We start from the raw sequence: 27,442 nt of genomic DNA on the forward strand, positions 1-27,442 counted from the left end.
CTTTGGATGATAACCTTGCTCATCAAGGATTCTTTTATATATAAATACAACATTATTATTTATCATTACTTTGTTAAAGTGGCTTATCAACAAAAGAAAAAGAATTAAAGAGACTATAGCCTGATTTGGCCACATTAACTTGCTCTTTGTCTTTGCAAATATTCTTAAAACAAATATTATATTTAATACAAAAATAAACTTTTCATTCCATATCTAATATATGAAACGCATCAAACTCAAGACACTCTTTTAACCTTTAGAAATACCCTTGTTTTTTTATCCTCTATTTCTCCCTATATACGCTTATAGTTCAATTAGAATTATTCCAGTTCATTACTTAAAAAATCTTTTACAGATATGATCTGATTTGTTAAATTAGACCAAGCATTTATGTCCCTTCACTTTAGTTTTCAGTTGGATTACATATTACCTACTGCTTCACTAACCTTTTTCTTTTTCAGTGACGGCTAGCCAAAAAGATTGACTTCCATCCCATGAAAGTGAAACTCAGCAGCTAAAATCCATTGAACCGTTAAACATGCTTATCAAATACACATCTTGTCTCCACCTGGAGAGTTTAGGTTTTGAGTAACAGTTACAAATCACATGAATTTCCAAATTTTTTGGCCACTAAAGAGACATGAATTGCCACCCGATGCCCCCCGCCCCTTTGCAGTAAGAATCTACAGGGCTTCCCATTTCATTTTCACCTGTATATTTTCTATCATGGCCTTTGGGTTCCTGTTTTATGATTAGACCTTTATGCTTGCCAAGGCGGAAAAGTTGATGGTACAGCTGGTAGCATAGTACAAGCAGGAGCCGAATAAATTAAATAAATGCTCTCCCAATTCAAAAGTAGTCCTCAAGAACCTGAATTTTCAGCTATGAATTGTCACCTCAAATAAGCGTTAGAGGGATCTTAGTCGGCGCTGGTTACTATACCTTATAATGCAATTCCCACTTGGGGTCTAGTTTGCTGTGAAAGCTTGATCATTCTTCCCCACTGCTAAGATAATTATATAGGGAAGGAATTATTGGGCTTAGATGGGTTGGTGAGTTGCTACTTTTTGTGAAGATTTTTCCAACGCTGCTAATACAACAATAAAGGTGGAAGAAATTGCAGAACTAGCATAAAGGGTTGAGTTAGATGGAGAGTTTTCATGGATCTTCATTCTTCAAAGCAAAACATAGGGTAGAAAGAAACCGAAAGAATGGTAGATGCCGTATCTAGTAGGGGAAATCTCAGCCTAAAAGAAATAATGCAAGTTATATATATTATTGGTACTTCTTCAATTGGCTAACATATCTTAGACAAAAACAAATCACTATTAACTCACATACTATAAACAGGATTCTTTTTATGATTCAAACTCACTAGTTAATTTTTGGGATGAACACCCAGTGTCGCTAGGCCAAGTGCTGGAATTCATTAACTGTATTTTCTCCAATCAATTTTGTTGAAATATAGAGCCATAGTGCTTAAAACATAAATAATCATATATAAACTAAAGAGATTGCGTTTAGTTTGACTCAAATTTTCAATTGAAACATAATTTGACTCGAACTCATCATGTATAACATACACGTCATTGATAATGGAGGGAGGAGCACATTGAGCTCCCATCAATGATTGAGTTTAAAGGTGTGCATTTTTTTTTGTTTCACACTATTCTACTTATTTTGGGCATTTTGAAGTAGTTTTATTCTTTTAATCCCTAGTATATCTCGATAGAACTAAAAAAATAAAAAATAAAAATAAAAAACCTATTCGATAATAGTAGTATGTCAAGGATACTTGACCCTCACCGAAATACTGCTTTTTTTTTTCAATCACGTTCAAAAGAATTTTTTTTTAAGGATAAGATCGTAAGACAAATTATTAAAATTAAAAAAATCCAGTTATAAAATTAAATAAAAGAAATATGTGTATATCTCAAGATTCATTCATATTTATCATTGATTTCGAAAGGGAATTAAGAGTCCTCATCACTCAAGTATAGCTAGTAAAACCCAAGCTTTCACCGTCTGTTTTATTTCTTTTATTCATTTTATATATTTTAAATTACAATACACTTCAGAGTGAAAATATTTATATAAAAATTTTTAAAAATTTAATATAAAAACTATAAATGATTTTAGATGAAATAGTAAAATATTTTGCATTCAAATCCTATAATTTTCATGTGTACATAATTTTTTTAGATTTATTGATAATTTTACACTGAATTGAGATTCAAGTGATAGTATCGAATGACAAAAATCTTAATAAATAAATAAATATAATTTAATAGTTTAAACCGTAATCTCTTAATGTCTTAATTTCATATTTTATGTAGACATACAGGTATCATATTATAAATTACTTTTCATACATTCCATTATTCGACATACTAAAATTGTTCTTATATTTTTTTCCTTTTTTAATTCTACAACAGTTCATTCCTATATGATTAATTCTTATTGACTCCAAATAAAATAATAAATTAAAATTTATAGCTTAAATATTTATTGAAAACATTACACATTGTCCTCAATTTCAATATATATGATGATAAAAAAGAAAATTTTACTTTAAGTATTTAAATGCACGCCCTCGAATTAAAAAGTTGCAAGGTTGAAAGCTATAGTTTTATATATTTTAACGATTTGCATGCCTATAGAAAATGGTGAAGCCAAGATTGGTTGATTTAATGATTATTAACGACTAAGTGCATGCTTTATCCATCAAAAAATTTTAATGATTATTCTCTATATCATCTGCCCAACAAACAAGCAACATTAGTTAAGTTCTCAACATTAACTATAATGTCTCAAGTTTTGTCCCCTCGTTGTAACTTGGATTTTACGTAATCAATTTTAACTATTACCATAACATGCAGGCATAACTTAATTAATGTGTTTAACGGTGAACCAAGCCCTCAAATTAGCTCCACCTCAATTATATAGCTATTCTCTTTTATCCATATCATAATAATGATTTGATCTTTTCATACGAGTCATAATTTTGCTTTTTATTTAGGGTTTTTAGCTGTTGACGACATCACCATTAATTTTAGAGCAACAAATTATTAACTTCCCGTTGAGTGCAATTATTATGCCTTTAAATAATAATAATTATTTTTTTATATATCCATCTTAATTAAATAGTCGATTTTTTTAGTTTAAAATAGTTAATGAACTTATAAAATTAAAAGGGCAATTATCACTAAATTATTAGTAAATTTACGTTTTACTTTTTTAATTGTAAAAAGTTATAAAATGATTATTGAATTTTTCTTTTCTTTTCTAAAGTTTAATTAGTGAGTTCCAAATAACGATTTGGCAATCAGTGTTGTGGATGAGGAAGTGAACATACCTTAGATCCAAGATGTTCTGGCAGTCAATGTCGAAGATAGAAGAAGAAAGTAGCTGTGATTTTAGTTTACAGATTCGTGCATTCAATGTTGTTTCAAAAAAAAATTGAATTGTAGAAAAGAAATGAAAAGAAAGCATTCAATTGGTGTAGATAGTATAAACGGAAAAGGTCATACAAAGTGATTTTAACAATTCAATAACTTAAAACAAAACTATTAAATAATTTAATAATCAATTTTGTAATTTTTTAAAATTAAATAATTAAAACATAACTTATTAACAATTTAATGATCTTTAACTAAAAATTACCCTAAAATTAACCCGATTTCTACAGGAACATAAGTTGGACAAGAAGCCCGTGTTGTCTGAGTACTATTATCTTCCAAATGAAAAAAGGAAAAAAATTCAAATTAAAAGTCATTACAAACTTTGAAAAAAGAGGAGTCCATATCCAAAATAGGAAAAAAAATGATGTTAAAATATGCCCCATTGGCTTCAGGGTCACTCCTTTTTGTTCTTAATTTTAACCACTTTTTTTAGACTTTGGGGTGATCCCGGTGTGATATGTTTGGTGCTTTAATTTCAGAATTGTTGGGGGGCTGTGATTCTTTTTGTAATAGCCCTACTATTTTCTTGCTTTCTCTTCTTCCATGATTTTGTGTCGCTGATTTTTTTTTTAAATTGATTTCTTTTTCATTTTAGGGGAGTCTCTGTTTTTCTTTTTCCTTTCTAAAGATACCTTTCTTGCATTTCATCGTCAGAAAAGTAACAATAACTTAACTTGCATGTATAAACAGGGCTGGGGGAGAGATCCGCCACTAAAATAGAAATTTTTTTATTTAGATCATCTGTATTTTTTAAAATTTTAAATTAATAAAAATAAATTTATATTTTAATCTTCTAAAATTAATAAAAATTTAATTTAAATTTTTAAAATTTATAAAAATAAATATTATTAAAATAATAAAATTATATTTTTACTATTAATAAAATTTACAATTTAATTTTGACCCTAAAATATTTTTTAACTCTGCCCTACATATAAAAGGTCAAAAATAATAAAGAAATAAGTTGTGTGAGATAAAATTGTGTTGATTTACAATTTAGAATACGACCACATGTGTAACTTTACACTTTTTTATTTTATAATAAATAAAATTTATATAAATAAATTAATAAAATTTCAAATATAAAATAGTAAAATATACAAATATGAGGCACACGTGATTATTAAATTCACCGTTTACTATAATAATGTTGGAATAGGACAGGATTACTTTTAGAGTTGGCTTTTTAGTGTACTGTGAATGACTAGTTTTTTTTATAAGCAATATTAAAACTCTCGATATTTTATTTACGATGTGTATATAGATATATTACAAAGCATTGTTTGGCTTTGCTCTCTGGCTAGCTAGGAATAGCATAAATAATGTCCAATACACCTTAAGTAGGGTGTTTTTTTTTCTTCCTGATAGGTATTGTAGGTTAAATTTCAAAAAAAAAAAAAGTTAGGCTTAGAAAATTATTTTAGTAAATAGGTTGATTTTTAAAATATTTATCGAAATAGAATGATTTTGAAAAGATAGCGAAAATGTGCTCAATAGGACACTTTTTTTGTATAATCAAAGTGAAAATATATTTAGTTGGACTCGTTTTCAGCTAAACACGCCTAACTAAATGTGCTTTCTTATAAAATAAGTTAAAACTGCGTCTAGTCCTCTCTCCAAAATCGACTTATTCAAGTAAATATCTTAGAAATCGACCTATTCTCTCAAATTTTTTTAAAACTAATTTTTTTAGTTAATTTAGCCGTTATTTTAAACAAGAATAGACTCAATTAACTATTGTAATTATTTTTTAATAATATTGAGTAAATCTTACTTTAAATCACAATGTCTACAACATTTTTTTTTCTTAAACTTTGAAATCTGTAGAGAAGTAAATTCTTTAGGATTAACGTTGGAAATTGTAAGGTGCAACTTGAATAATAATTATTAATAGAAATATAAGAAAATACGAATGGTTTAAAAACAAACCATAATAATTTGATTGTTTCTTGACAAACATGGCTTCAATATGCATTCAATCATTACTCACAAGTCAAACAGAATTTGTTCAGTTTTCAGCAATTTAAAGCACCATTTTTAGAACGCCCAACGATTTTCATGAAACATCAGTTTTACTTCAACCTTCAAATATTCTTATTTTTTATTATATTTATAATTGATTCACATATTCCTAATAAAAGTAAATAAAATTATGTTTATGATTCGAATTTATTACGTAGACTTTTTGAAGTAAACATCTAATGTGGTTAGGGCAAGAAGCTAAGTTCTAAATTTCATATATTTTTTAATTGATTTTATGATTATATGATTCTTTTACATAATATTTATAATTATTTATAACTTAATTACATCCCTTAAATAAGAGGACATATGCGATCCAATGTGCTTCAATTCATATTCTCTGGTATTAATAATAATGTTCATATCAATTAAGCTCAAGCTAAAATCCAAACGGTTTATATAATTTTTTTAATTAAAACATTAAATTTATGATTTTAATGATTAATTAGAAATTAAATTCAACTAATAAGGCTTTAGGACAAGGTTGTATTCCATATTTAAGATTCTCAATTTATAAATATGTGAATTCCTTCCTAAATTTATTTTTAATTAATTGATTAAATTTGAATTAATAATTTAATTTAACAAAAAAATTAATAAAAAATAGAATTTAGATAATTAGAAGAAAATGATTGAAACAGTGCAAGTTAGAGTAGTAAATGACCGTACTCATGGCCTTAAAGTCGAAAGAGAGTTTCTAAAACAGTCCACATTTCTAGTCTAAAAAACTTGCTACTTATGGACATTTTAGTCGCTATCTTCTTTCGGCCACGACTTTTTGGACCATTTTCTCATCTTAGAAAAAAACCACCTCATTCGTCTTAATTCAAATGCTCAGTCCCGGCCCTTTATGATTATTGCGTCTAATCTTATCATCAATTTTGTATTTTTTGGATTGTTTTAGTCAATGATACAGGAAAAAGGGATATCCAAATTTGAATTTTCGATCTGTACTTTTTTTTTAAATCTTGAAACTATTTTATAATATAAGTTGTATTTGATTTCTTAAAATATTTTATATTTTCATTTTCTATTTCGTTTAAATTGAAAAATACATTTATAAAATAAAAAATTATTTTAAATAATGAAAAATTTGAAAACACTTTTATTCTCATTTTCTTAAAATATAATAATAAACTTAAATCTAGGTGAAAATAGTATAGGAATTAGGAAAATATTTTTTTTTATATCCTATACTATACGGTTTATGTTTACAAATATCTAATCAGAATACTAAGCTACTAAAATCTTCAAAACTTAGAACATGAAAATAAAAGTGCCTTGGGATGCAACCACAGATAATAGCAGATTGTATGAAAAAAAACCTTGACTAAAAATATCAGATTGTTTGGCTAGAAAATGACGTTTATGAATGGCAAACTGTTGTCGATATTATTAAAAATGTAAGAGTAATGGAGAACAGCAGGCATTGTATTGTACATATGCATGAGATGAGAAAGAGATGGCAAACTTCCCCTGCATTTGATCCAAAACAAAAAACACCACCTCCATTCCTGCCCAATACCTTCAAACTCGTGGGCTCCATCACCCACCGACCTTCCTTTCCAACCCGACCCTACTAACACTCATTTATCATCATCTCTTCTACATTACCATATATATTCCCAAATCCAAAGTAGTCGAAAAGATTTTACCTAATTGCCTTATTGAGGTTAATCTAATTTGTTACTCTCTACAAGATTTTTTCAAAAAAAATGATGTTGTATCGTGTTATAAGCTTTGTCAATTCTTGAACGGTAAGGATCCAATTTGTTTTTTTTTTAAATGATTATGTTATCTAATTTACTTACTGGGTTTTGGTGAAAGAATGATAATGAAAACTGTAGTTTACTGATTTCGACCATGGGAGTAAAAAAAAAACTGAAGTAAGAAAAATCTAGGGCCTTTGCATCTTTTTTCCCGCGCTTTAAATCCCACTTTTTTTCATTGTTTTCAATCCCACCACCACCGTCTATGTCTTCAATCCTGTACTAAAAAAAATGTCTTCTTTGTTGCTTTCCTAACATATTACATTCACTTTCTTTCCCCCAAATTTACTCTCTTTTTTGTTTTTTCTTTTAAGGTTACAATAACCCAAAATCTTTTGTTATCATTTTCATGCTCCCAACTCTAATTCCTTCTGATTTCATCTCTCATAAATGGAAACAATCAAACCCAAATCAGCTTTAACAAACAGCAACAACAAGAGCAGGCTAGCAAGGACTTTCGAAAAAGTCATCAACCTAAGAACCGCCACGAAAATCGCTTCCAGCAATCGGGTTGGGATCTGTGTTCTCGCATCTCAACGCAAATTGCCGCACCATGGTTCAACTCCAGACCGGAAAACTTCTTCCCATGCACCAAACAACTCCATGGTTAAGCAAAAAGCGGTATTGGAAGCGTTGCTTGCTAAGGTTTTCGCCAGTGTTACTTCCATCAAAGCCGCTTATGCCGAGCTGCAACTAGCTCAGCATCCTTACAACAGTGACGCTATTCAGGCTTCGGACCAAGCTGTCGTGGAAGAGCTCCGAGCACTTTCGGAGGTGAAGCGCAAGTTTTTGAAGAAAGATCTTGATCTTTCACCTCAGGTTACTTTAATGCTCGCTGAGATTCAAGAACAGCAAAGCTTGATGCGAACTTACGGAATCACGATCAAGAAGCTGGAGTCCGATGTGGAGGAAAAAGGTTCGGACATTGCTTTACTTCGTAAGCAACTTGAAGAATGCACGACCTTTAACAAGTCCTTGGAAAAGAAACTAAACGCCAGCGGGCCTTTGTCCATGTTCGATGATTTCCAGTTCACGAAGTTGAATCCAAGTCATTTCGTGCAAGTTCTACACTTTTGTTTGAGATCTGCTCGCAGTTTTGTGAAGATGATGGTCAAGGAAATGGAGTCGGCAAAATGGGATCTTGATGCAGCTGCTAAAACCATTGAACCTGGAGCTGTTTTTGCAAGAGAAAGCCATAAGTGCTTTGCATTTGAATCCTTTGTTTGTAGAACAATGTTGGAAGGCTTCGACTCCCCTGATTTTGGGGTCGCAAAAGATTCTGACTCAAAAAGACTTGACCCCGAGCAGCATTTCAACACATTCAAGACCCTGAAATCTGTACATCCTAAATCGTTTTTAGCTCAAAACCCAAGCTCTTCTTTAGCTAGATTCACCAGAACCAAGTACCTCAACCTTGTCCATGCTAAAATGGAGTGTTCCTTTTTCGGGAACTTGAACCAAAGGAAGCTAGTTACCTCCAGTGGGTTCCCGAACACAGCTTTTTTCACAGCTTTTGCAGAGATGTCTAGGCGGTTTTGGCTCTTGCATTGCTTGGGATTTTCAATGCATGAACAAGTTTCGATCTTTCAGGTAAAGAAAGACTGTAGCTTCTCGGAGATTTACATGGAAAATGTGACTGAAGAATCACTTTTATCGGGCGAAATCAACGATGGCAATGTTGACGTTAGGGTCAGTTTCACGGTGGTTCCAGGGTTTAAGATTGGTACAACTGTGATACAAAGTCAAGTTTATTTGTCTCCGGTGATTACTCCTCCGGTCAGTCGTTGATTTTCCTTTTTCTTTCTTTTTGGATAATTCATGTATAGTAGTACTTCATTTAATAGATGAAACGTGTTACGCCATCCGCGCTCGGTTTTGGTTGCACGCGCCGCTAGGTGAGTGCTATTTGCAAGCGTGTGTTTGAAAGGTTTTTAGTTTCCACTTCCACTTTAGAACTTAGAAGTGCACTTATCTCCCATGTTATGGGAAGAAAGCGGAGCGTGGGGTGGCGCGTCAGTTCTGGCCTGTGGAGTAGTAGTCATCTGGACCCGTACCCGAAACTACACAAGGAGCAAGAGGAGGTGTAGTTTAGATTATGGGAAAGAGCAAGGTCTTCTTTTAAAAAAGAAAAAAAAAACTCTAGTTTTATGATAGAGAAAGAAAACATGTTACGGAGAAAAAAAGTTATATGTCAATATAATATAATTGTAGAAGTGTAATATGCCCAAAAAATCAAAGGCAAGAATTGCAAGTTGCACTGGATGAATATTTTTAAAGCTATGATTAGCTTTGCTGTAATGCATGAACAATCTTGTGTTTTCCCCATTTTTTGATAATTCAGTTCTTACGTGTCAAATGTATCAGCTCATTTAATATTCCTAATACTGGGAAATGATAGTTTTCCCAATTAGCATGACAAATGATTTTTGGTCCCTCCAGTGTTTCCATAATCCTCCTGATTTATGGCAAAACTTCACGATCAAATGTCAAATTCCGACTGTAAATTGTTGTTGTTCCTTCAAAACAGCATTTTTATCTTCATGGGCGGTTTGGGTCGAATACAACTAGGTAGGTATAACATTGGGGGAAGCAATGTAGGGCCAGATAATGAAAAACTATACTATAATTTAAGGAAAGTGGGGTTACATGCTGTATTTGCAAAATATGAGCAAAAGGGTTCACGGGCTCTGCTCTCTTCTCTGTGCTATGGGAGTTTTTTTTTTTTTACCTCATTTCGTTGCAACGTTTAGCCATGCTCAGTGCAACCAGACATGAAGCTGACAGTCCTTGATTGATTGCCAGTTCGTTTTGGGTTTTCGAAAAGACAATAATTGTGTGCGGGAAACAAAAACTTATGCTTATTAAATTTGTCTTTCCCACGAGAGGACATGATTACTAGTAGTTTAATTCATTCAACTTCCTTCAAATTTGCACCCTTGGGTAATGCCAGTAATCACTAATTTAATTCTGTTTATTGTCCAAAGGTTAGCCTATGCAGTTCAACCAAACGGTAAAGCATGAGATAAATAGGATCCAAAGAGGAACAGACTTAAAAATTACTTTAACAGTACGGCCACATCAAAGATGAAAACAAAAAAGGAAAATTATTTGCTATGATACGAGGTTCTAATACTTTTTAGATAAAATAAATGTAGTAGGCCGATGTGGCATCAACATGAGCTAACTGCAAGCTGTTTCCACGTGACTTCATTAGCTGGGACAATGGGTCAGGACCCAGGACCCACATCCATCTATTCATTAGACCTTGTTCATGAAATTCAATAACCTAAAGTATTTTACACATCGTTTTATTTATCTTGGACTAGCAGAGTACCTTTACTTAATTATTTCTCACTTCTAAATTCAGTTCATATTTTAGTTTAACAAAAAAAGGCCCCTACTTTGTTCCCGCGTTCAACAGCCAGTTTCCAATAGGATGTAAGCATAGAAAAACTAGCTCCAACATTTCTATAGAATTTAATGAAGATTAAGAAAAGTATCCAATTGGGAAAAAAATCACTCAAAATAACATGTGTACGACTTCATTCAACAGGATGACTTTCTCAACCAGCTGAGACCTGTGCTAGTGTTACCGCCACCAGGAAGAAGTTTTGGTCATTGTGAGAAATCAATGATACTTATATGGATGTACTGCAATTAAATACACATACCATGTGGATGTTATGACTGCACAAAAGGAAATGTCGATAACCTTGATGCTTTTTGCTGGAGATGCATCTTTCAATTCCATGAATGAGCCAGCAGGGTCCCTCTTACCCTATCACAGTACTCCACATCTATGCCTCAAATGGCCAAATAATCAGACAGAAGGCCCCGGGATATTATTTTCAGCAGACAACTCCCAAACCTAGCAAAAAATTGATATCTACCTTCGTCAGAGGTCAGGCATGTCCTTCTTCCCAACTGGTTGAAAGGATAACATGCACAGAATTTTTTCTAAAGCCATCGAGGATATGTTTCAAATGGAGTCTTCTGATCTGGTGTCTGAGAAGGGTTCAGGATCTGAAGCTTCTGCAAGAGATTCAAGCATGTTTACAACCTCAGCTGGATCATCCAAATAATACTTGGCTTTGCTAGGTTTCTGACCAACTGTGCAGGCAAATACAGATGTATTCGAGGAGAGGACACCACTGGAAATTGCACTACTGATTATCTCAAACATCTCCTCATCAGATCTGTCATCGCCAATGCAGAGAACAAAATCAGCCTGCCTTCCACTCTCAGCCATGGTTGTGAAGATCTTTTCGGCAACCACACCTTTACTGACTCCCTAAAAGCAACAGTAAATGTTGATTCAACATCATGCATTCATCAAATTGTGAACCCAAAGTTATCACATCACAATTCACAAATAACCAATTTAAAGAAATCCCTCCAAAACTGATTGCATTATATTCAGGGCGGAAAAAAGAATGATATTTGCCGACCCCCCCCCCCAAAAAAAAGCAACAGTAAATGTACCATGCATTCATCAAATTGCGAAACCAAAGTTATTAGATAACAGTTCACAAATAACCAATTAAAGAAAAAACTCTAAAGCTGATTGCATTATATTCAGGACTGAGAAGAATGATATTTACTTGCTATATTTCTATTTGAAACTTTTCTTACCCTTAATGCACAAATGTTAATTTCTTCTTATTCAAAAAGTACTGCCTCAGTAATCTGAGAAGTACAAACTTACAACCTAAGCTTGGAACTAAGGCAAAGTACTCTATTACAATTACCATCTAAAGCAAGCTGAAAAAAAAAATACCAAAACAAAAGTCAAGTACATACCTGTGGTTTCACTTCGACAATAAACTGTCCACTTTTCACAGTCACAGGTTCATTTGCTAATACACTCTCAAGATGGTCTAACATCTCCTTGGCCTGGCTAGATCCAAAACCTGGGTCCGCATCGCGATGGTGCCAGACCAAAGCACTCTCCTTGGTTTCAATAGAGGAGCCATCAGTGGCCTCTGTATACAACTTCATAACAGGCTCAGCTATTTCCTTCCACCCAAATTCACTATTCTGCCCACAAACTTCCCAATTGTCATTAGCAGACCACCTGAAATATAAACAACTCAAAATAAGCGCACCTACTGAAGAAACACTAAGAAAAAATGCTATAAGAACAAAGAAAGAAAAAATCACACCTCATGAAATAACCATGTTCAGCAGCAATACCAAGTTTCTTACATGGAGAAAACCACTGGGCTAAACTGTCCTTTCCTCTTCCACTTACAACAAAGACAGTATTCTCGATATCACTGGAGAGTGTGTTTATGATCGATATAACCTCTGAACTTGGAGTCTTGTTATGTGATGTTTGAGGCATTACTGTTCCATCATAGTCCAATAATATAGCCCTGTTTTTGGACCTCAGATACACAGATACAATGTGATCAATAGACAACTTTCTGAAGTTAGGATCAAGAGCTACAACTCTGAACCCAAAGCTCAAACCAATTCCCCAACAACGTCTTCTGAAGTGGTCTTTACATGTCCTTTCCATATCTTGGAAGAAGCTCCGGGACCAAAATGCCACATCATGTGAGCTAACATACCTATAATGCTTCTCGTGGCGAAGCTGTTTCTCAGCATCAGCCATAGAGATTGCCTCATTCATTGCCTCCGCAGTTGTTTCAATATTCCAAGGATTTACCCGAATTGCACCACTGAGTGAAGGAGAGCAACCAATGAACTCTGATACAACTAGCATGCTCTTCTTGGACCCACTTGATTCTGAGGAAGACTCTGATTCAGATACTCCCTGCCGACACACAATATACTCGTAAGGAGTAAGATTCATTCCATCCCTCACAGCTGTGACTACAACACACTCAGCTACACTGTAGTAAGCAACCCTTTCACTCAGGGATACAGGCCTATCAATGAAGACAATTGGTTCATAACCAGGTTGCCCAAAAGTCTCATTGATTCTCTTACAGCTTGCTGTTATTTCAGCCTGAATCTCCTCAAGATCTTGCCCTCTACCCCTGGCTGGGTTTGCGATCTGTACCAAAACTGCTCTCCCCTGCCACTTCGGGTGCTGTTTCAGCATCTGCTCCATTGCCAGCAGCTTCAAGTTGACACCCTTAAAGACATCCATATCATCAACTCCAAGCAATACAGTCTTTCCCTCAAACTGTTGTTTAAGCTCCCCTACTCTCCACTCCTTATCCGCAAGTCTCAATACAGACTCAATCTGAGCCATGTGGATTCCAACAGGCATGATTTTTATACCAATTGTCCTTCCATAGTACTCCAGTCCAATATAACCTCTCTTTGACTGATACTCTAAACCTAACATTCGACTACAGCAAGACAGAAAATGCCGAGCATAATCAAAAGTATGAAAACCAATGAGGTCTGAATTCAAGAGTGCCTTTAGGATCTCTTCCCTCACAGGTAAAGTCCTATATATCTCAGATGAAGGGAATGGACTATGAAGAAAAAACCCCATTCTCAATCTATTAAACCTTCTCCTCAAGAAGGTAGGTAGTACCATCAAATGATAATCATGGATCCAAACATAATCGTCTTCTGGGTTTATAACTTCAATAACCCTTTGAGAGAAAATCTTGTTAGCGGCAACGTATGCCTCCCATAAAGACCTATAAAACCTGCCCCCATGATTTGCTGAAAATGGAAGCATATAATGGAAAAGAGGCCACAAATGCTGTTTACAGAAACCGTGATAGAACTTGGTCAAAATGTCAGGAGGAAGAAATGCAGGGACACATTTAAATCTATCCAACAAAAGCTGTGACACATCATCTTGTTCACTTGGATCAACATCAACCTTCAAAGAACCAATATACAAAACTTCCATTTCTTCAGGCAAACCATCTTTTAATTGTAACAACAACGAATCGTCATCCCAACTAAAACTCCACCCTTTATTGTCAGGTCTCCGTTTAGCTTTAACTGGGAGCTGATTAGCTACGATGATAATTCTGTCTTGAATAATCGAGGAGGGCACATCTGAGGCCACACTATTAGCCTGGTCATCGTCAAGCTCTGAAATAACCCCTGGAACGGTCATTACTCGTGGCAGCCGTTTCTTTTCACGAGGTTGACCCATTACCGGGAAATTACCAGAAGCTAGATCTAAAAGATTGGTATATGATCTTGACATCATCTTTAACCTCTTTATTTAGATTTACCCTCAACAAGAATTAATCAGAAAGACCTCTATACTATAAACACTACGCCTCAAGAATTCTATTTCTCTTCCTCAAGTTATCTTCTAATTTGGCATGATCTGCATTAGGTATCATCAAAAGCATCATCTTTACATGAATAATACACAAGAATACATAAAACAAAGTAAACCCATGAATAAATTAGATCCCAAATTAAAGAAAAAAAAGATAAAGAAAAAAAGAATATCATCCAAATGAATATTATATCAAAATTTAATCTAAACAAAACCCAGATGACTCCAAAATAAGAAGCAAACTTGAAAAGAAAACGAATCGATCACTGAAACTGGCCTTACCTTTCAAAGCACAAAGTTTGCGTCTTTAATGAAACCCTTTGGATCAAAATATGAAAGTAGTGAAGAAAAAATTGGAACCAACTTAAAAAGGGGTTTCTTTTTGTGGAAGAAAAAATCTAGGGTTTGTTTTGGGTTTGTTTTGGTCCTCTCTTTATCTCATTCTCGAGGATCCACATTTACACTCCCCTCTTTTTCTTTCTTTCTTCATATCTTTATTATTTTTATTATTTTTATCATTTTTTATTCTTTTTGGGTTTTTTTTCCTTTCTCTCTCTTGCGAGTTGCAACCGTTGGTGAGATACTGTAAATGCCGTTTATCAAAAAAGCCATGTGATGCCGACATTGATCCGTAGCCGTTCGATTTTTACAAAATTCATCTCAGCCATTCTTTTTAATATTAACTGGTTGAGCGAGTTGCAGGTAACCCAAAATGGGTACTGCCATGGTTCTCTTTCCTCCCAAGTTTGCCGTATTTCTCATTTTATCTCAACTTGCACGCGAAAAAAATTCAAGGAATATTATCACTTAATATTAGATTATACACATTGGGAAAAACATATAAAAATGTATAAAATTAATATCAACAAAGATGATTGAATAATATTAAAAAAATTAAAACTTCACAATTGAACCACTCGTTCATTTTAATTTTTTATATTATTAAATATATAAAAAAATTTAGTCAATATTTAACAGATAATATTTTATCAGAGTTCTAATTTTTTTTCAAGAAAATAAAAAATTATAATGGTGTGGCAGCATTTAACATAACGTGTAAAGTTCAAAATTTTAATGGATCCCTATAAATGATACTCAAATGATGATATAATATTTTATATTAAAGCATTTAGGGCAGAATTGACGCCTCCCGCGGCATAGCGTAAAATTCCTGCGAGGGTTTCTCTTTTTTGAATTTTATTATTTATTAAAAAAAAGGGAAGTTAGAGGATAACGTTGGCCAGTAGACAACTCAGTAATGCCAGCTGGCATTTTTGAGTTTTTCTTCCGTCGCACGCTGTTCTCCCTTCTCCCAAGGCAAAGTCTTACGTGGCATCCAGTGAACTCGACCAGGTTTCTATGTTTCGTGCGACCTCACGATCTCACGAGTCATCTTCAGAAAAGAAGAAAGGAAAAAGAAGCCATCACGTATTATCTCAAATGCCATAAAATCTTTACGCCTAACTACAGCTATTTAATTCTAAAAATCCATTTGAAATATGAGAAAATTTGAGTAAATATATATGTATAAGTTATTATTATAGTTAAATTGTTTAAATGATATCTTTAATATACCTCATCCAACGGTCAAGTCTTTATTTTCTTTTATGTAAAACATAATTTCAATTATTCAATTGATTTGATCAAACATCAATTAAAATATCAGTTTATGGAAAGACTAAAAATTTGTTGATATATCCGTCCTTCAACGCGTAGTGAACATGTATAGAATTTTATATTTTTTAATTTTTAAAATTTTATTAATTTTAAATAATTTATTTGTTTAAAATGAACGGAACAAACCAGCATCCGCCGGATTCAAAAACATTGTAACTTACTAAATTACAGAAAAATAATTGGATAACTCTGTGGTCCAACATAGTACCTGATATATCCATGTGGGAATAGGGACACCGCTTCCTTTGTTTGCAAAGTCGCCGCGTGGTGGGCCTAAAGCATTTTGGCTAATAAGGTAGAACAAGTGGAACAAGATAATGTCATTGATGAAGTGGCAGGAGGTGATTAGGCCAATTGCATGTCAGTTTAACATTAAAATTATTTTATAGACCATTTTCGTTACATTATTTATGATTCTGTTCAATTAAAAAAAATACGCGTTATTTTTTTCACATCATATGTAAATTTAAATTAAACTTTCAAATTAAAGATGATGTATCATCTTTTAATTAAAAGGAATCATGAATAATATGATAGAAATGATTCATAAAATAAATTCTCTAGCTTACATGTTTAATCAAAAGAATTTATCGTTATGAAGTTAAAAAACGAGAGCCAATAATATGATAAAATCTATTCACTATTATTTCTTAAAAATATGATAAAATTACAATTTTATTTATAAAGATTTATAATCTAGTTTTTATCTTAACACAAACTTTCTAACTTTTTGATTGACTTTGTGATTTTTCTACATCAAATTCAAGTAAATAAATAATATCATAACACCATTATACAGTACAAAACAATAAAATGCATAATATGTCAAAAGATCATACTTTGATGAAAGTTGAATTAGAAATGAGAAGTAAAAAAAACAATCAAATGTGTTTTTATAAAATTAAAATTTTTAGGTATTAATAAAATTTCATCACATTATTAAATTTTAAAAACATTAAATCATTATTATATATCCATCCATATTTGACTTACTCTTCAACTCTAATTTCTTTAAAAAACATATATAAGTAATTAAAATAAAAAAATCAAATAACATAAAAAAGTTCAAAATTTACACAATTCTTATTATTGAAGATCCAATGCAATGTGATTTTTAATTTTTTAAAAAAAGTATAACATGAAATAGATATTTATTTATTTTGAATAATTTATATAAAATAAAATAAAAACTATTTTAAAATACAATACGAAAGTTTAAACATAAAACCTATTTTACTAATAGAAAAGCTTCAGCCAATGCTCCAAATGAGTGATTATGTATCACTTTTCGTAACATATATTTTTTCATCCATGTCGTGGTAGGTGTCACATAATTTAACTAAAATAACACAAATATTACATAAACAATATAATATTATAAAATTTATACAACTTAAATCAACAATGCATTTCCTAAAAAAATCAATATCGTATTAAAATTTTGGTTAAAACATGCTTTAATTTTATCTATTTTTATATATTTAGAGTTTAATTTTTTTACTTTTATTTTCAGAAATTTAATCTTTTTAAATTTTTAAATTTAGGTTAAATTATTATTAGCATTAAAATTCTCTTATTAAATTTGGTAGTATGACATTCTGAAATAAAATAAATATTCAGTAGTCATGTGACAAAAAAACAGCATTATAATAAAACGAAATTTAATAGAATAATTTTAACCGTATCAACAATTAAACTTACTTTTTTAAATATGAAAAACTAGAGAAACTAAAATTTAAATATGCTGGAAATACAATGACTTAAAATATATTTTAATCTAATTTTTTATATAAAAAAAACTATAGTACTTTTAAACGGATACATTATCTAAGATCAGTCCTTCATTTTCTAGAATATGTATTATGAGTGTTATGAAAAAAAATCAAGACTTATAATATATTAAATTTTTTTTAACCCAAAACAAGGTAAAATTATTTTTCTTCAAAGCCTAAATTTGGCAAAACCTAACTAACCAAACCAAACCACAATTATCAGTTTATGATATTTTAATTTTTATTCTATACGATTTCAATTTCAAAAGTAAAAAATTGAATAAAATGATTTAATTTATTTTTTATCTAAAAATCAAATTAAATTAAACTGAACCATAATTATCAGTTTCAGATATTTCGATTTTTATTCTATACTGTTACAATTTCAAGAATGATTTACGAATAAAATAATTTAATTATTTTTTATCCAAAATTTAAATTAAACCAAACCGAGTACTCATGAGGAAGGTAAATGAAATTAATAGAGCAAAATTGCTTTGGGGCAAAAAAAAAGGACGATGGTTGGACAGGTGTTGGAGAAAAGGAGAGGGGAAAAAAAACCATCCATTTCAAGTATTCAACATTTCACTTTCTTTAATTTCCCAAACGAGGGGAAGATGATAAAATAACTAGATAAATGAAAAGATATTCATATCTCTCTATTAATTACAAGTTTTCCACACGTGCTTCAATTATTTCTTCTTATTGAAGTATAAATAATTGTAATCATAAATACATTCCAACATCTACAATGTAAAATAAAATCAATCACAATAATTTAGTTCAATCAACCAAAATCATGATAATTGTATTAGTGTAACTCGAACTACACACAATCCAAGTTGCCCAACCATCATTGATTCAAAATTAAATTTTATTAAATATTTTTTAAAATAAAATTATATAAAATAGATAAGTAGATTAAATTTAATCATATTTTTTAAAAAAATTTATATTTACAAGTATTTAAAATTAAAAATTTCACCAAAGACGAAGGATCTAAAAGCGAGATTTGATCGAATTTAATTCACGATTTTGAGCATGAAATCATATGTAAATTATTAACATCAGTACTCGATGCTCACAATAAATTTAAAACCTTTTCAATTATAGAAAAAATATATATATGCTTATATTTTTACTATATTTAAGGTGATTAAACTATTATTAAATTTATGTTTTCATCATTAAACTTTAAAAAGTTATAAAATAGTAATTGAATTATTTAAAAGTTCCTATTTAAGTCACCGAGCTATTAAAATTATTGTTGTATGGCCTTCTTCATTTGTACTGACTGCACCAATTGAAAGCTTTTATATTTATATTTTTCTACAATTCATTTCTTTTTAATGAGACAACTTTGAATGTCACAAATTATGAATTAAAATCTAAGCAACTTTTTAGTTGATCTTTAACAGTGAGTGTCAGATCGACTTAGATCTAAGACATGTTCTTTTACTTGTTGATAGGTATTGATCCATCGTACCGATCGTCGAATTGTTGCTTAGAACTCACTAGCCAAATATTTTTAAAAAAAAACTTGACAATCCAATTAATTAAATAAAAACTTTCAAATAGCTCAGTGACTTAAATAAAATTTTTTGAATAGTTTAGTGACCAGTTTTTAACTTTTTGAAGTTAAATGACCAAAACATAAACTTACTATTCATTTAGTGACATTGAATATAATTTACCCTTAAACTTTTCATTGAGACCATGTAAGTTAATTAAATACAAATTCAAGTACACTGCGCATATATTATCTTTTGATTTAAAAGTTTAAGAGGTTGAAGGTAATAATAAGAATGATATTAAAAAAATTAAATATTAAATTTAAAAAGATGGTGTTTGACTCATTAATTATGCGGGTGCTAACACAATTAGAAAATTAACAAAAATTCAATCATTTTACAAATTTAAAAAATTATTATGAGAATTTTTTAACATATATACAGATATTCAAAACACTTGTTTTTATCTTATAATTTATGATTATCATTTTAACAAAAAAATTATTTTATTTTTCATTTTTTACCCATATCGTGAATTAACATTTAGCATTAAATATAAAGATAAATATCAAATTAATATATAAATTTTGGTCCAATGTGTAATTTAATATATGAACTTTGATTTGGTGCAATTGTATATATGGAACTTGAATTGTGGTTCATATATATGCATAAAACTTTAATTTCAATTTAATTGTACACATTTAAAGAAATAAATATATAGATTTATTTTCAAATTGAATTTATATAAATATTTGTGTATACAATATATCAATGTAAAATGGTGCTAATTAGAAGATGTTGTTAGTGATTTATGAAAATTAAATCAAATAAAAAAATTCATGTATAAAATCACATAAAATAGAAATTCGTATATGACATTATAGATTAGATTAAAGTTAATATATAGTTTTGTTAGAATTAAGTGACTCGAATCCTTATTTAAATAAAATACAGTGGTAAAATAAAATAAAAGAAGAATCCATATAGAATTACACTTCTTTTATTTTATTTTAGAATAAGGTTTTTTAAACCTTATTAAATACCATCTATTTGATATTGATTAGAATAAGGTGTTTCAGTCTTACTAGAATATGGCTTTACAAGCCTATAAATAGACATAGTCTATTTCTCTTGTAATTGATTCGAATTCGACATAGTGAATTTTTCTTCTCCTCTGCCCGTGATTTTTTCCCGAAAGGGTTTCCACGTAAAAATCTGTGTGTTCTTTATTTTATTTTATTTTTTATTTTTTTACAAATTGATATCAGAATTTCTGGGTTGTTTATCTCGATCATGGTAATAGCGTATTTGAAGTATGAAATTCCACTGTTGGATCGCAACATCAGATTTGCATTGTGGCAGATTAAGATGCAAGCAGTTCTTGCGCAAATGGATCTAGAGGATGCCTTGCTATGGATAGATAAGATGCCTTTGACTTTAACAGATTAAGAGAAAAAACGTAAGAATCGAAAGGCGTTAACACAATTACATCTGCATTTATCCAACGAAATTTTGCAGGATGTGATGAAAGAGAAGACCGCCGCTGTATTATGGAAGAGACTAGAACAAATATGTATGTCGAAAACTCTAACAAGTAAGTTGCATATAAAGCAGTGTCTTTATGCTCATCGTTTGGAGGAAGGTGCGTCTGTACACGAACACTTAACAGTGTTTAAAGAAATTCTCTCAAACTTGGAGGCCATGGAGGTTCAGTATGATAAGGAAGATCTAGGGTTGATTCTACTTTGTTTGTTGTCCCCGCCTTATTCAACCTTTAGAGACACGATTCTATATAGCCGCAAGTCTTTCACAGTTGATGAGGTTTATGATTATTTGACCTCGTATGATAAGATGAAGCATCTTGTGGTTAAACCCGACTCTCAAGGAGAAGGTCTCATTATTCGTGAGAGACAAGATCGAAATACTGATGATGATCATGGAAGGATATAAGAACAGAATCCTCGCGGTAAATTTAAGGGTAAATCGAAATATTCAAACAGAGGTAAAACTTGTAACTTCTACAATAAGAAAGGGCACATTAAATCTGAGTGTTATAAGCTACAGAACAAGATTAAAAGGGAGGTTGCGAATCAAAAGGGAAAACAACCAGAAAATTCCGGTGAAGCTGATGTTGTAGAAGACTACAGCGATGGTGAACTTCTAGTCGCTTCCGTCAACAATTCTAAAGTGAGCGAGAAGTGGATATTTGATTCAGGCTGCACCTTCCACATGAGTCTCAATCAAGATTGGTTTACAACTTACGAAACAGTGTCTGAAGGTGTTCTTTTAATAAGAAATAATGCTTCGTGTAAAATAGCAGGTGTTGGAAAAATTAAAGTTAAGATGTTTGATGGAGTTGTCAGAACACTTAGTGAGGTACGACATGTTCCAAAATTGAAGAGAAATTTAATTTCGTTGAGTACTCTTGATTCAAAAGAGTACAGATACACAACTGAAAGTGGAGTTTTAAAGATTTCCAAAGGTTCCCTTTTTGTGATGAAAGGGCAAAGGAAAACTGCCAAGTTATATGTTTTGCAGGGTTCTACTGTTACTGGTGATGCAGCTGTCACTTCCTCTTCCTTGTCAGATGATGATATTACTACACTTTGGCATATGCGCCTAGGGCATATAAGTGAGAATGGCGTGGTAGAATTGAGCAAAAGAGGACTTCTTGATGGGTAAGGAATTTGCAAACTAAATTTCTGTGAGTACTATGTTTTTGGGAAGCAAAAGAGAATTCGATTCACTAGAGGAATCCATAACACGAAGAGAACGTTGGAGTATATTCATTCTGATCTGTAGGGGTCATCTAGAGTGCCTTCGAGAGGTGAAGCTAATTATATGCTAACCTTTATTGATGATTTTTTCAGAAAAGTTTGGGCATTCTTCCTAAAGCAGAAAAGCGATGTGTTATCCGCATTTAAGTCTTGGAAAATTATGATTGAATAACAGACGGGAAAACAGATAAAATACCTCCGCACAGACAATGGCTTAAAGTTCTGTTCTGATGAGTTTAATAGATTGTGTAAGTCAGAAGGGATCATGAGACACTTGACAGTTCGTCATACTCCACAGTAAAACGGCATTGCAGAACGAATAAACAGAACGATCATAGAGAAAATTCGATGTATGTTGTCAAATGCCAACTTATCGAAGTCATTTTGGGCAGAAGCAACCTCTACTGCATGTTTTTTAATCAATCGATCTCCATCCGTTGCCATTGAGAAAAAGACTCCACAAGAGGTATGATCTGGTAATCTTGCTAATTATTCTGATTTTAAGATTTTTGGGTGTCCTGCATATACTCATGTTGATAATGGAAAATTAGAACCGAGATCCATTAAACGCGTCTTTCTTGGTTATAAAGCTGGTGTAAAAGGGTATAAGTTATGGTGTCTTGAAAATAGAAAAGTTGTTATTAGCAGAGATGTTGTTTTTGATGAAACTGCTATGCTACCTAACTTATCTCTTAAAGACTCTTCTAATAAAGAAAATCAAAAGCAGGTGGATAATCAGATTAATAGAGAATAAACTCCTCAAACCAGTACAAAAATTGAGAATAAAGTTGCTTCTTCACCACAATACTCTATCCACAAAAACAGAACTAGAAGAGAAATTAAACCTCCAAAGAAGTATGCCGAAGCTGATCTAGTTGTTTATGCTTTAAATGTAGCTGAAGATATAGATGCGAATTGTAATATCCCAAATTAGGGCCTAATCGGAATAGTGGTTTCGTGACCATAAATCCGAGATAGAAATAATTATTTTATAATTATTTTTAGGTTTATGATATGATTGCATGATTGTGTGAAAATTTCGTGATGATATTATATGCCTAAAGTGCTTAAATTGAAAGTAGGGACTAAATCGAATAAGTTGCAAAACTTTCATTCTAGAAGTTTTTAGTATGAAATTGTTTTGGAATATTAATGAGGAGGTCTTAAATAGAAATTTGACCAATTTTAAGTTCATGGACAAAATTAGGACATGGAAGGAATTTTTGGAAAGTTTAGTAGTAAGGGTATTTTGGTCATTTAGTTATTAAAATGAATTAAAAACAAAATTAAAAGCAAATTTTTGTCCATCTTCTTTATTAGGCCGAAATTTCAAGGGTTCTCCATAGCTAGGGTTTGTTTCAAGCTTCCAAGCTCCATAGTAAGTGATTCCAAGCCCCGTTTTTAATGATTTTTACGATTTTGAGATCCCGGTAACTCGATAAAGCTTATGTTAGCAATAATTTAACCTAGGGTTTATATTTGGAAAAATACCCATAGGTGAAATTTGTGTATTTTGATGTTTTATGATAGAATATGAAGTTTTAAATTATGTTAGACAACTTGTACTACTCGATTTTAAGCAAAAACGAGTAAAAGGGCTTAATCGGTAAAAATACCTAATAGTCACAAGTACATGTTAGAGTGAGAATTTGATGTTGCCATAGAAGAGAAAAGTGATCAGCATATTGTAAAACATAAGAATAAGGAATAAATTTTAATCCTGAGCCTAGGGGCAAAAATGTAAATATGCAAAAGTTTAGGGGTAAAATTGTAATTTTTCCAAAATTTGAGTTAAGGATTAATTTGATAATGTGAGTATTAAATAAGCTAAATGTGTTATTTTAGATCAAGAAAGACGTGGAATCGACCTCAATCGAGGAAAAGAAAAGATTATGGACTAAATTGCAAAATCTTTGTATTTTGGTACCAAGGTAAGTTCATGTGTAAATAATGTATCATAATGGTTATTTTTAAGTTATTGATGTTAATTATATGTTATGCTGAATTTTATTATGAAATGTATGCTTTGTGGTTAATTTCAAATAATATGTAAATTATGTGAACTACTTGTTAAATATAATTGTTACCGAGTATTGATTTCGGCATTCTACGGAAGACGGCAAGGATAAGTGTTCGAGGAAAAATCCCGTTTGAACCTTAGGAATAGATTAGGATACAAGTGACATGTCACTAGGATGATTGAGCATCCGAACTCGTTGAGTTGAGTCCGAGTTCACTTATGGATGCGAATGTCCGAACTCGTTGAGTTGAGTCCGAGTTCACTTATGGATGCGAACGCCTGAGCTCGTTGAGTTGAGTCCGAGTTCGCTTATGGGCGGGTTACATGATTGCTTGATTGCATATATGGCACTTATGTGCAAGTTATCCATGTATCCAAATTATATTCCGATGTGTTCAACGGGTAAAGTTCTACTCAATGGAGGAATATTCGAGATATAAAGAGAAGTATTGGTGAGTGATGTGAAATGATTATTTTGGACAGGTATGTATTTAACCCTCGGGTTGAGTATTGATACAACCACGATAAGGTAATAAGATGATGAAAAATGATTAAAAATGTGATATGTGTTTTAGTGATACATGCTAATGTTGATTGGTATGACTGTTTGTTATGTTACTTATTATTTGCATATGAACTTACTAAGCATTTATGCTTACTCCCTCCTTCTTACTCATTGTAGTTTTGGACAAGCCAGCTCAGGAGTCGGGATAGGTCGAAGGCTCAGTCACATTATCCGGAAGACTTTTGGTAATGGCTTGTAAATTTAAGTATGGCATGTATAGCAATATACTTTTTTTGTGTAAATGATCTTATGGTATGGTGGTGGAATGGTTGAGGAAATGCTTGATAATGATAAATTATGAAAATATTTAGTTTAGATTATATTTGATGTTAAGGAAAATTATTAAGATACTTAGTGCATAAAAACTCATAAAAGGGATGAAATTTGCCATAAACAGAATACTGCAGCAACACTGACGCGAGTTTAAAAATTTACTAAAAATCATAGAAATTGAACTTGGTGATGGAATACATATCAAATTGAAGCTTATTATGTCTAGTTTCACATGAAACAAATGAAACAGGTAAAGAAATTATATGTTACAAGATATTTGAATTTTAGTGAAACAGGGTCATAGCAGTTTCTGAATCCCCTGTTCCAACTTTAGAAATTCACCATAAATTGTAAAGATATAATTAGGTAGTGTATTTTATATTCTCAGAATCCTTATTGAGTCTAGTTTCATTAGAAACAAACCTTATAGTCATATGGATTTTTTTACAGAGAGAAATGTGGTTTGTAGTAAACAGAGGTCAGACCAGTCAAGTCCTGAAACAGGGGTAACTTTAACTAATAAACTATACTAATTGGCCCAACCAAAAATTCTATAAAAATATTAGTAGATAGGTATATGAGTCTAGATTTAGGGAAAATTCACGGATCTTGATTTCGAGTTTCGTAACTCGAGATATGATTTTTCTTGTGACTGTGATGCAAGTAGCTTAAAAGCTGTGAATGTAGAAATAAATAATCCAAAGTTCTAAATATGTTAAATTAAGCTTAGTAACACCTCATACTCGACTCCGGCGACGGTCTCGGGCGTGGGGGCGTTACATTTAGTGGTATCAGAGCAGGTTTAGTCGGTTCTCGGACTACGTGTTGTATGTACGGATTTTGCTATACATGCCATATGTATGAATTGTGATAGTGTGACGACTTCTGACCTTTTTAAATGATTTTTATATAGTAAATGGATCCCGATCCAGCTGTGGCAGATGAAGTAGAGAGTAATGCGCCAGCTCCGGCTGAAGGGGCAGCGCCGACTGAAAACCCACCTTCTACTGTTGGTCAGGGAGGAGGAGAAAGGGATCGGGAAGCCTTTTTCCAAATGATGAGTGCATGGTACTCTGGGTTTGTTCGTACGAACCCAAATGTACGGCCTCCCCCACCTCCCCCAATTCCTCAACCTGTACCCCCGATGCCTCAAGGTATGGATATGATAAAATTTCACAGAACCCCCGTTGACAGAATTCGTAAACAAGGGGCTGAAGAATTTAGAGCAAATATTGATGATGATGCAGAGAAAGCAGAGTTCTGGCTTGAAAATTCTATCCGGGTATTTGATGAATTATCTTGTACACCTGAAGAATGTTTGAAATGTGCTACATCTTTGTTGAGAGATTCAGCCTATAATTGGTGGAAGAATTTGATTTCGGTGGTACCGAAAGAGAGGGTAACCTGGGAATTCTTTCAAGAAGAGTTTCGGAAGAAATATATTAGTGAAAGGTTTATTGATCAAAAATGTAAAGAGTTTCTTGAGCTGAAGCAAGGTAATATGACAGTCTCAGAATATGAAAGAGAGTTTGTTCGATTGAGTAAGTATGCCAGGGAATATGTTCCTACAGAAGCCAAGATGTGCCGACGATTTGAAGACAGGCTCAACGAAGACATTAAAGTATTTATCGGGATCCTTGAACTAAAAGAAATGGTAGTACTGGTTGATCGAGCTTGCAAGGCTGAAGAACTACTTAAAGAAAAGAAAAAGGAAGAGGCTGAGACTAGAAATTGGAAGAAAAGACCGATGAGTAGTTCATTTTCACAGCAACCTAGAAAGTCAAGGAATATGAATCCTCGTTCCCAAGCTTCAGCTGGACAATCATATGGGAATTATAAGAAGCAAAATGTGGGTCCTAAATCTCAGAATACTTCTGCAGCCAGTGTAGGGAACTCGAGATTTGTTAAACCCGAGTGCCAGCGATGTGGTAGAAATCATTTTGGTTCGTGCAGAGCAAATGAATGTTTTCGATGTGGTTCTCCGGATCATTTTATTAGAGACTGCCCAGAGAGAGCTGAGAAAGAAAAATTTCAGAATGTAAAAGCTAGTGGTGCAGACTCGAGGGGAAGGTATCCGAGAAAAGTTAGAAGTGAAACAAGCAGTAAGAATGTAGCCAGGGATGCACCGGTTAGACCTGAAGGAAGGGCTCCGGCTAGAACTTATGCTATTAAAGCGCGTGAAGATGCTTCCTCACTTGATGTGATTACCGGTACATTTTCTCTCTATAATGTTAATGTTATTGCTTTGATTGATCCCGGTTCTACTCATTCATATGTGTGCATGAAATTGGTGTCTAGTATGAATATACTTGTTGAGAACACAGAATTTATGATTAGAGTATCGAATCCGTTAGGCAAATGTGT

At 32.2% G+C, this 27,442-nt stretch overlaps 2 protein-coding genes across 3 annotated transcripts; one reads left to right on the plus strand and one right to left on the minus strand.

The window, feature by feature from the left end:
* The first annotated feature begins 7,120 nt into the window (after nucleotides 1-7,120).
* Nucleotides 7,121-9,558, plus strand: LOC107960444 (protein GRAVITROPIC IN THE LIGHT 1). Its single transcript, XM_016896792.2, has one exon. It carries the CDS (start codon nucleotides 7,643-7,645, stop codon nucleotides 9,038-9,040), a length of 1,398 nt encoding a protein of 465 aa, XP_016752281.1. The 5' UTR covers nucleotides 7,121-7,642; the 3' UTR covers nucleotides 9,041-9,558.
* A 1,139-nt stretch (nucleotides 9,559-10,697) lies between these two features.
* LOC107960443 (probable alpha,alpha-trehalose-phosphate synthase [UDP-forming] 7) lies at nucleotides 10,698-15,049 on the minus strand. Of its 2 annotated transcripts, XR_005927125.1 has the most exons (5): nucleotides 14,763-15,049; nucleotides 12,415-14,525; nucleotides 12,053-12,326; nucleotides 10,924-11,543; nucleotides 10,698-10,830 (listed from the first exon to the last, which is right to left on the minus strand). XR_005927125.1 is itself a non-coding variant. In XM_016896791.2 (4 exons), exons 2-4 carry the CDS (start codon nucleotides 14,400-14,402, stop codon nucleotides 11,232-11,234), a joined length of 2,574 nt encoding a protein of 857 aa, XP_016752280.2. In that variant the 5' UTR covers nucleotides 14,403-14,525; nucleotides 14,763-15,049; the 3' UTR covers nucleotides 10,698-11,231. The 2 variants fall into 2 exon arrangements, 1 of the variants encoding a protein (XP_016752280.2); XM_016896791.2 differs by having other exon boundaries at nucleotides 10,698-11,543.
* Between the last annotated feature and the right edge of the window lie 12,393 nt (nucleotides 15,050-27,442).

The sequence above is a fragment of the Gossypium hirsutum genome, chromosome A05, assembly GCF_007990345.1.
Source record: "Gossypium hirsutum isolate 1008001.06 chromosome A05, Gossypium_hirsutum_v2.1, whole genome shotgun sequence".
Taxonomy (NCBI): domain Eukaryota; kingdom Viridiplantae; phylum Streptophyta; class Magnoliopsida; order Malvales; family Malvaceae; genus Gossypium; species Gossypium hirsutum.

What these genes read in the sequence shown, in the direction of transcription:
- LOC107960444 (XM_016896792.2), top strand. Translation starts at nt 7,643, where the DNA reads ATGGAAACAATCAAACCCAAATCAGCTTTAACAAACAGCAACAACAAG.
- LOC107960443 (XM_016896791.2), bottom strand. Translation starts at nt 14,402, where the DNA reads ATGATGTCAAGATCATATACCAATCTTTTAGATCTAGCTTCTGGTAAT. An exon ending in GAACATGGTTATTTCATGAG is followed by an intron (nt 12,327 to 12,414) that starts GTGTGATTTTTT and finishes TTTATATTTCAG; the next exon opens with GTGGTCTGCTAATGACAATT. An exon ending in TTGTCGAAGTGAAACCACAG is followed by an intron (nt 11,544 to 12,052) that starts GTATGTACTTGA and finishes TGTTGCTTTTAG; the next exon opens with GGAGTCAGTAAAGGTGTGGT.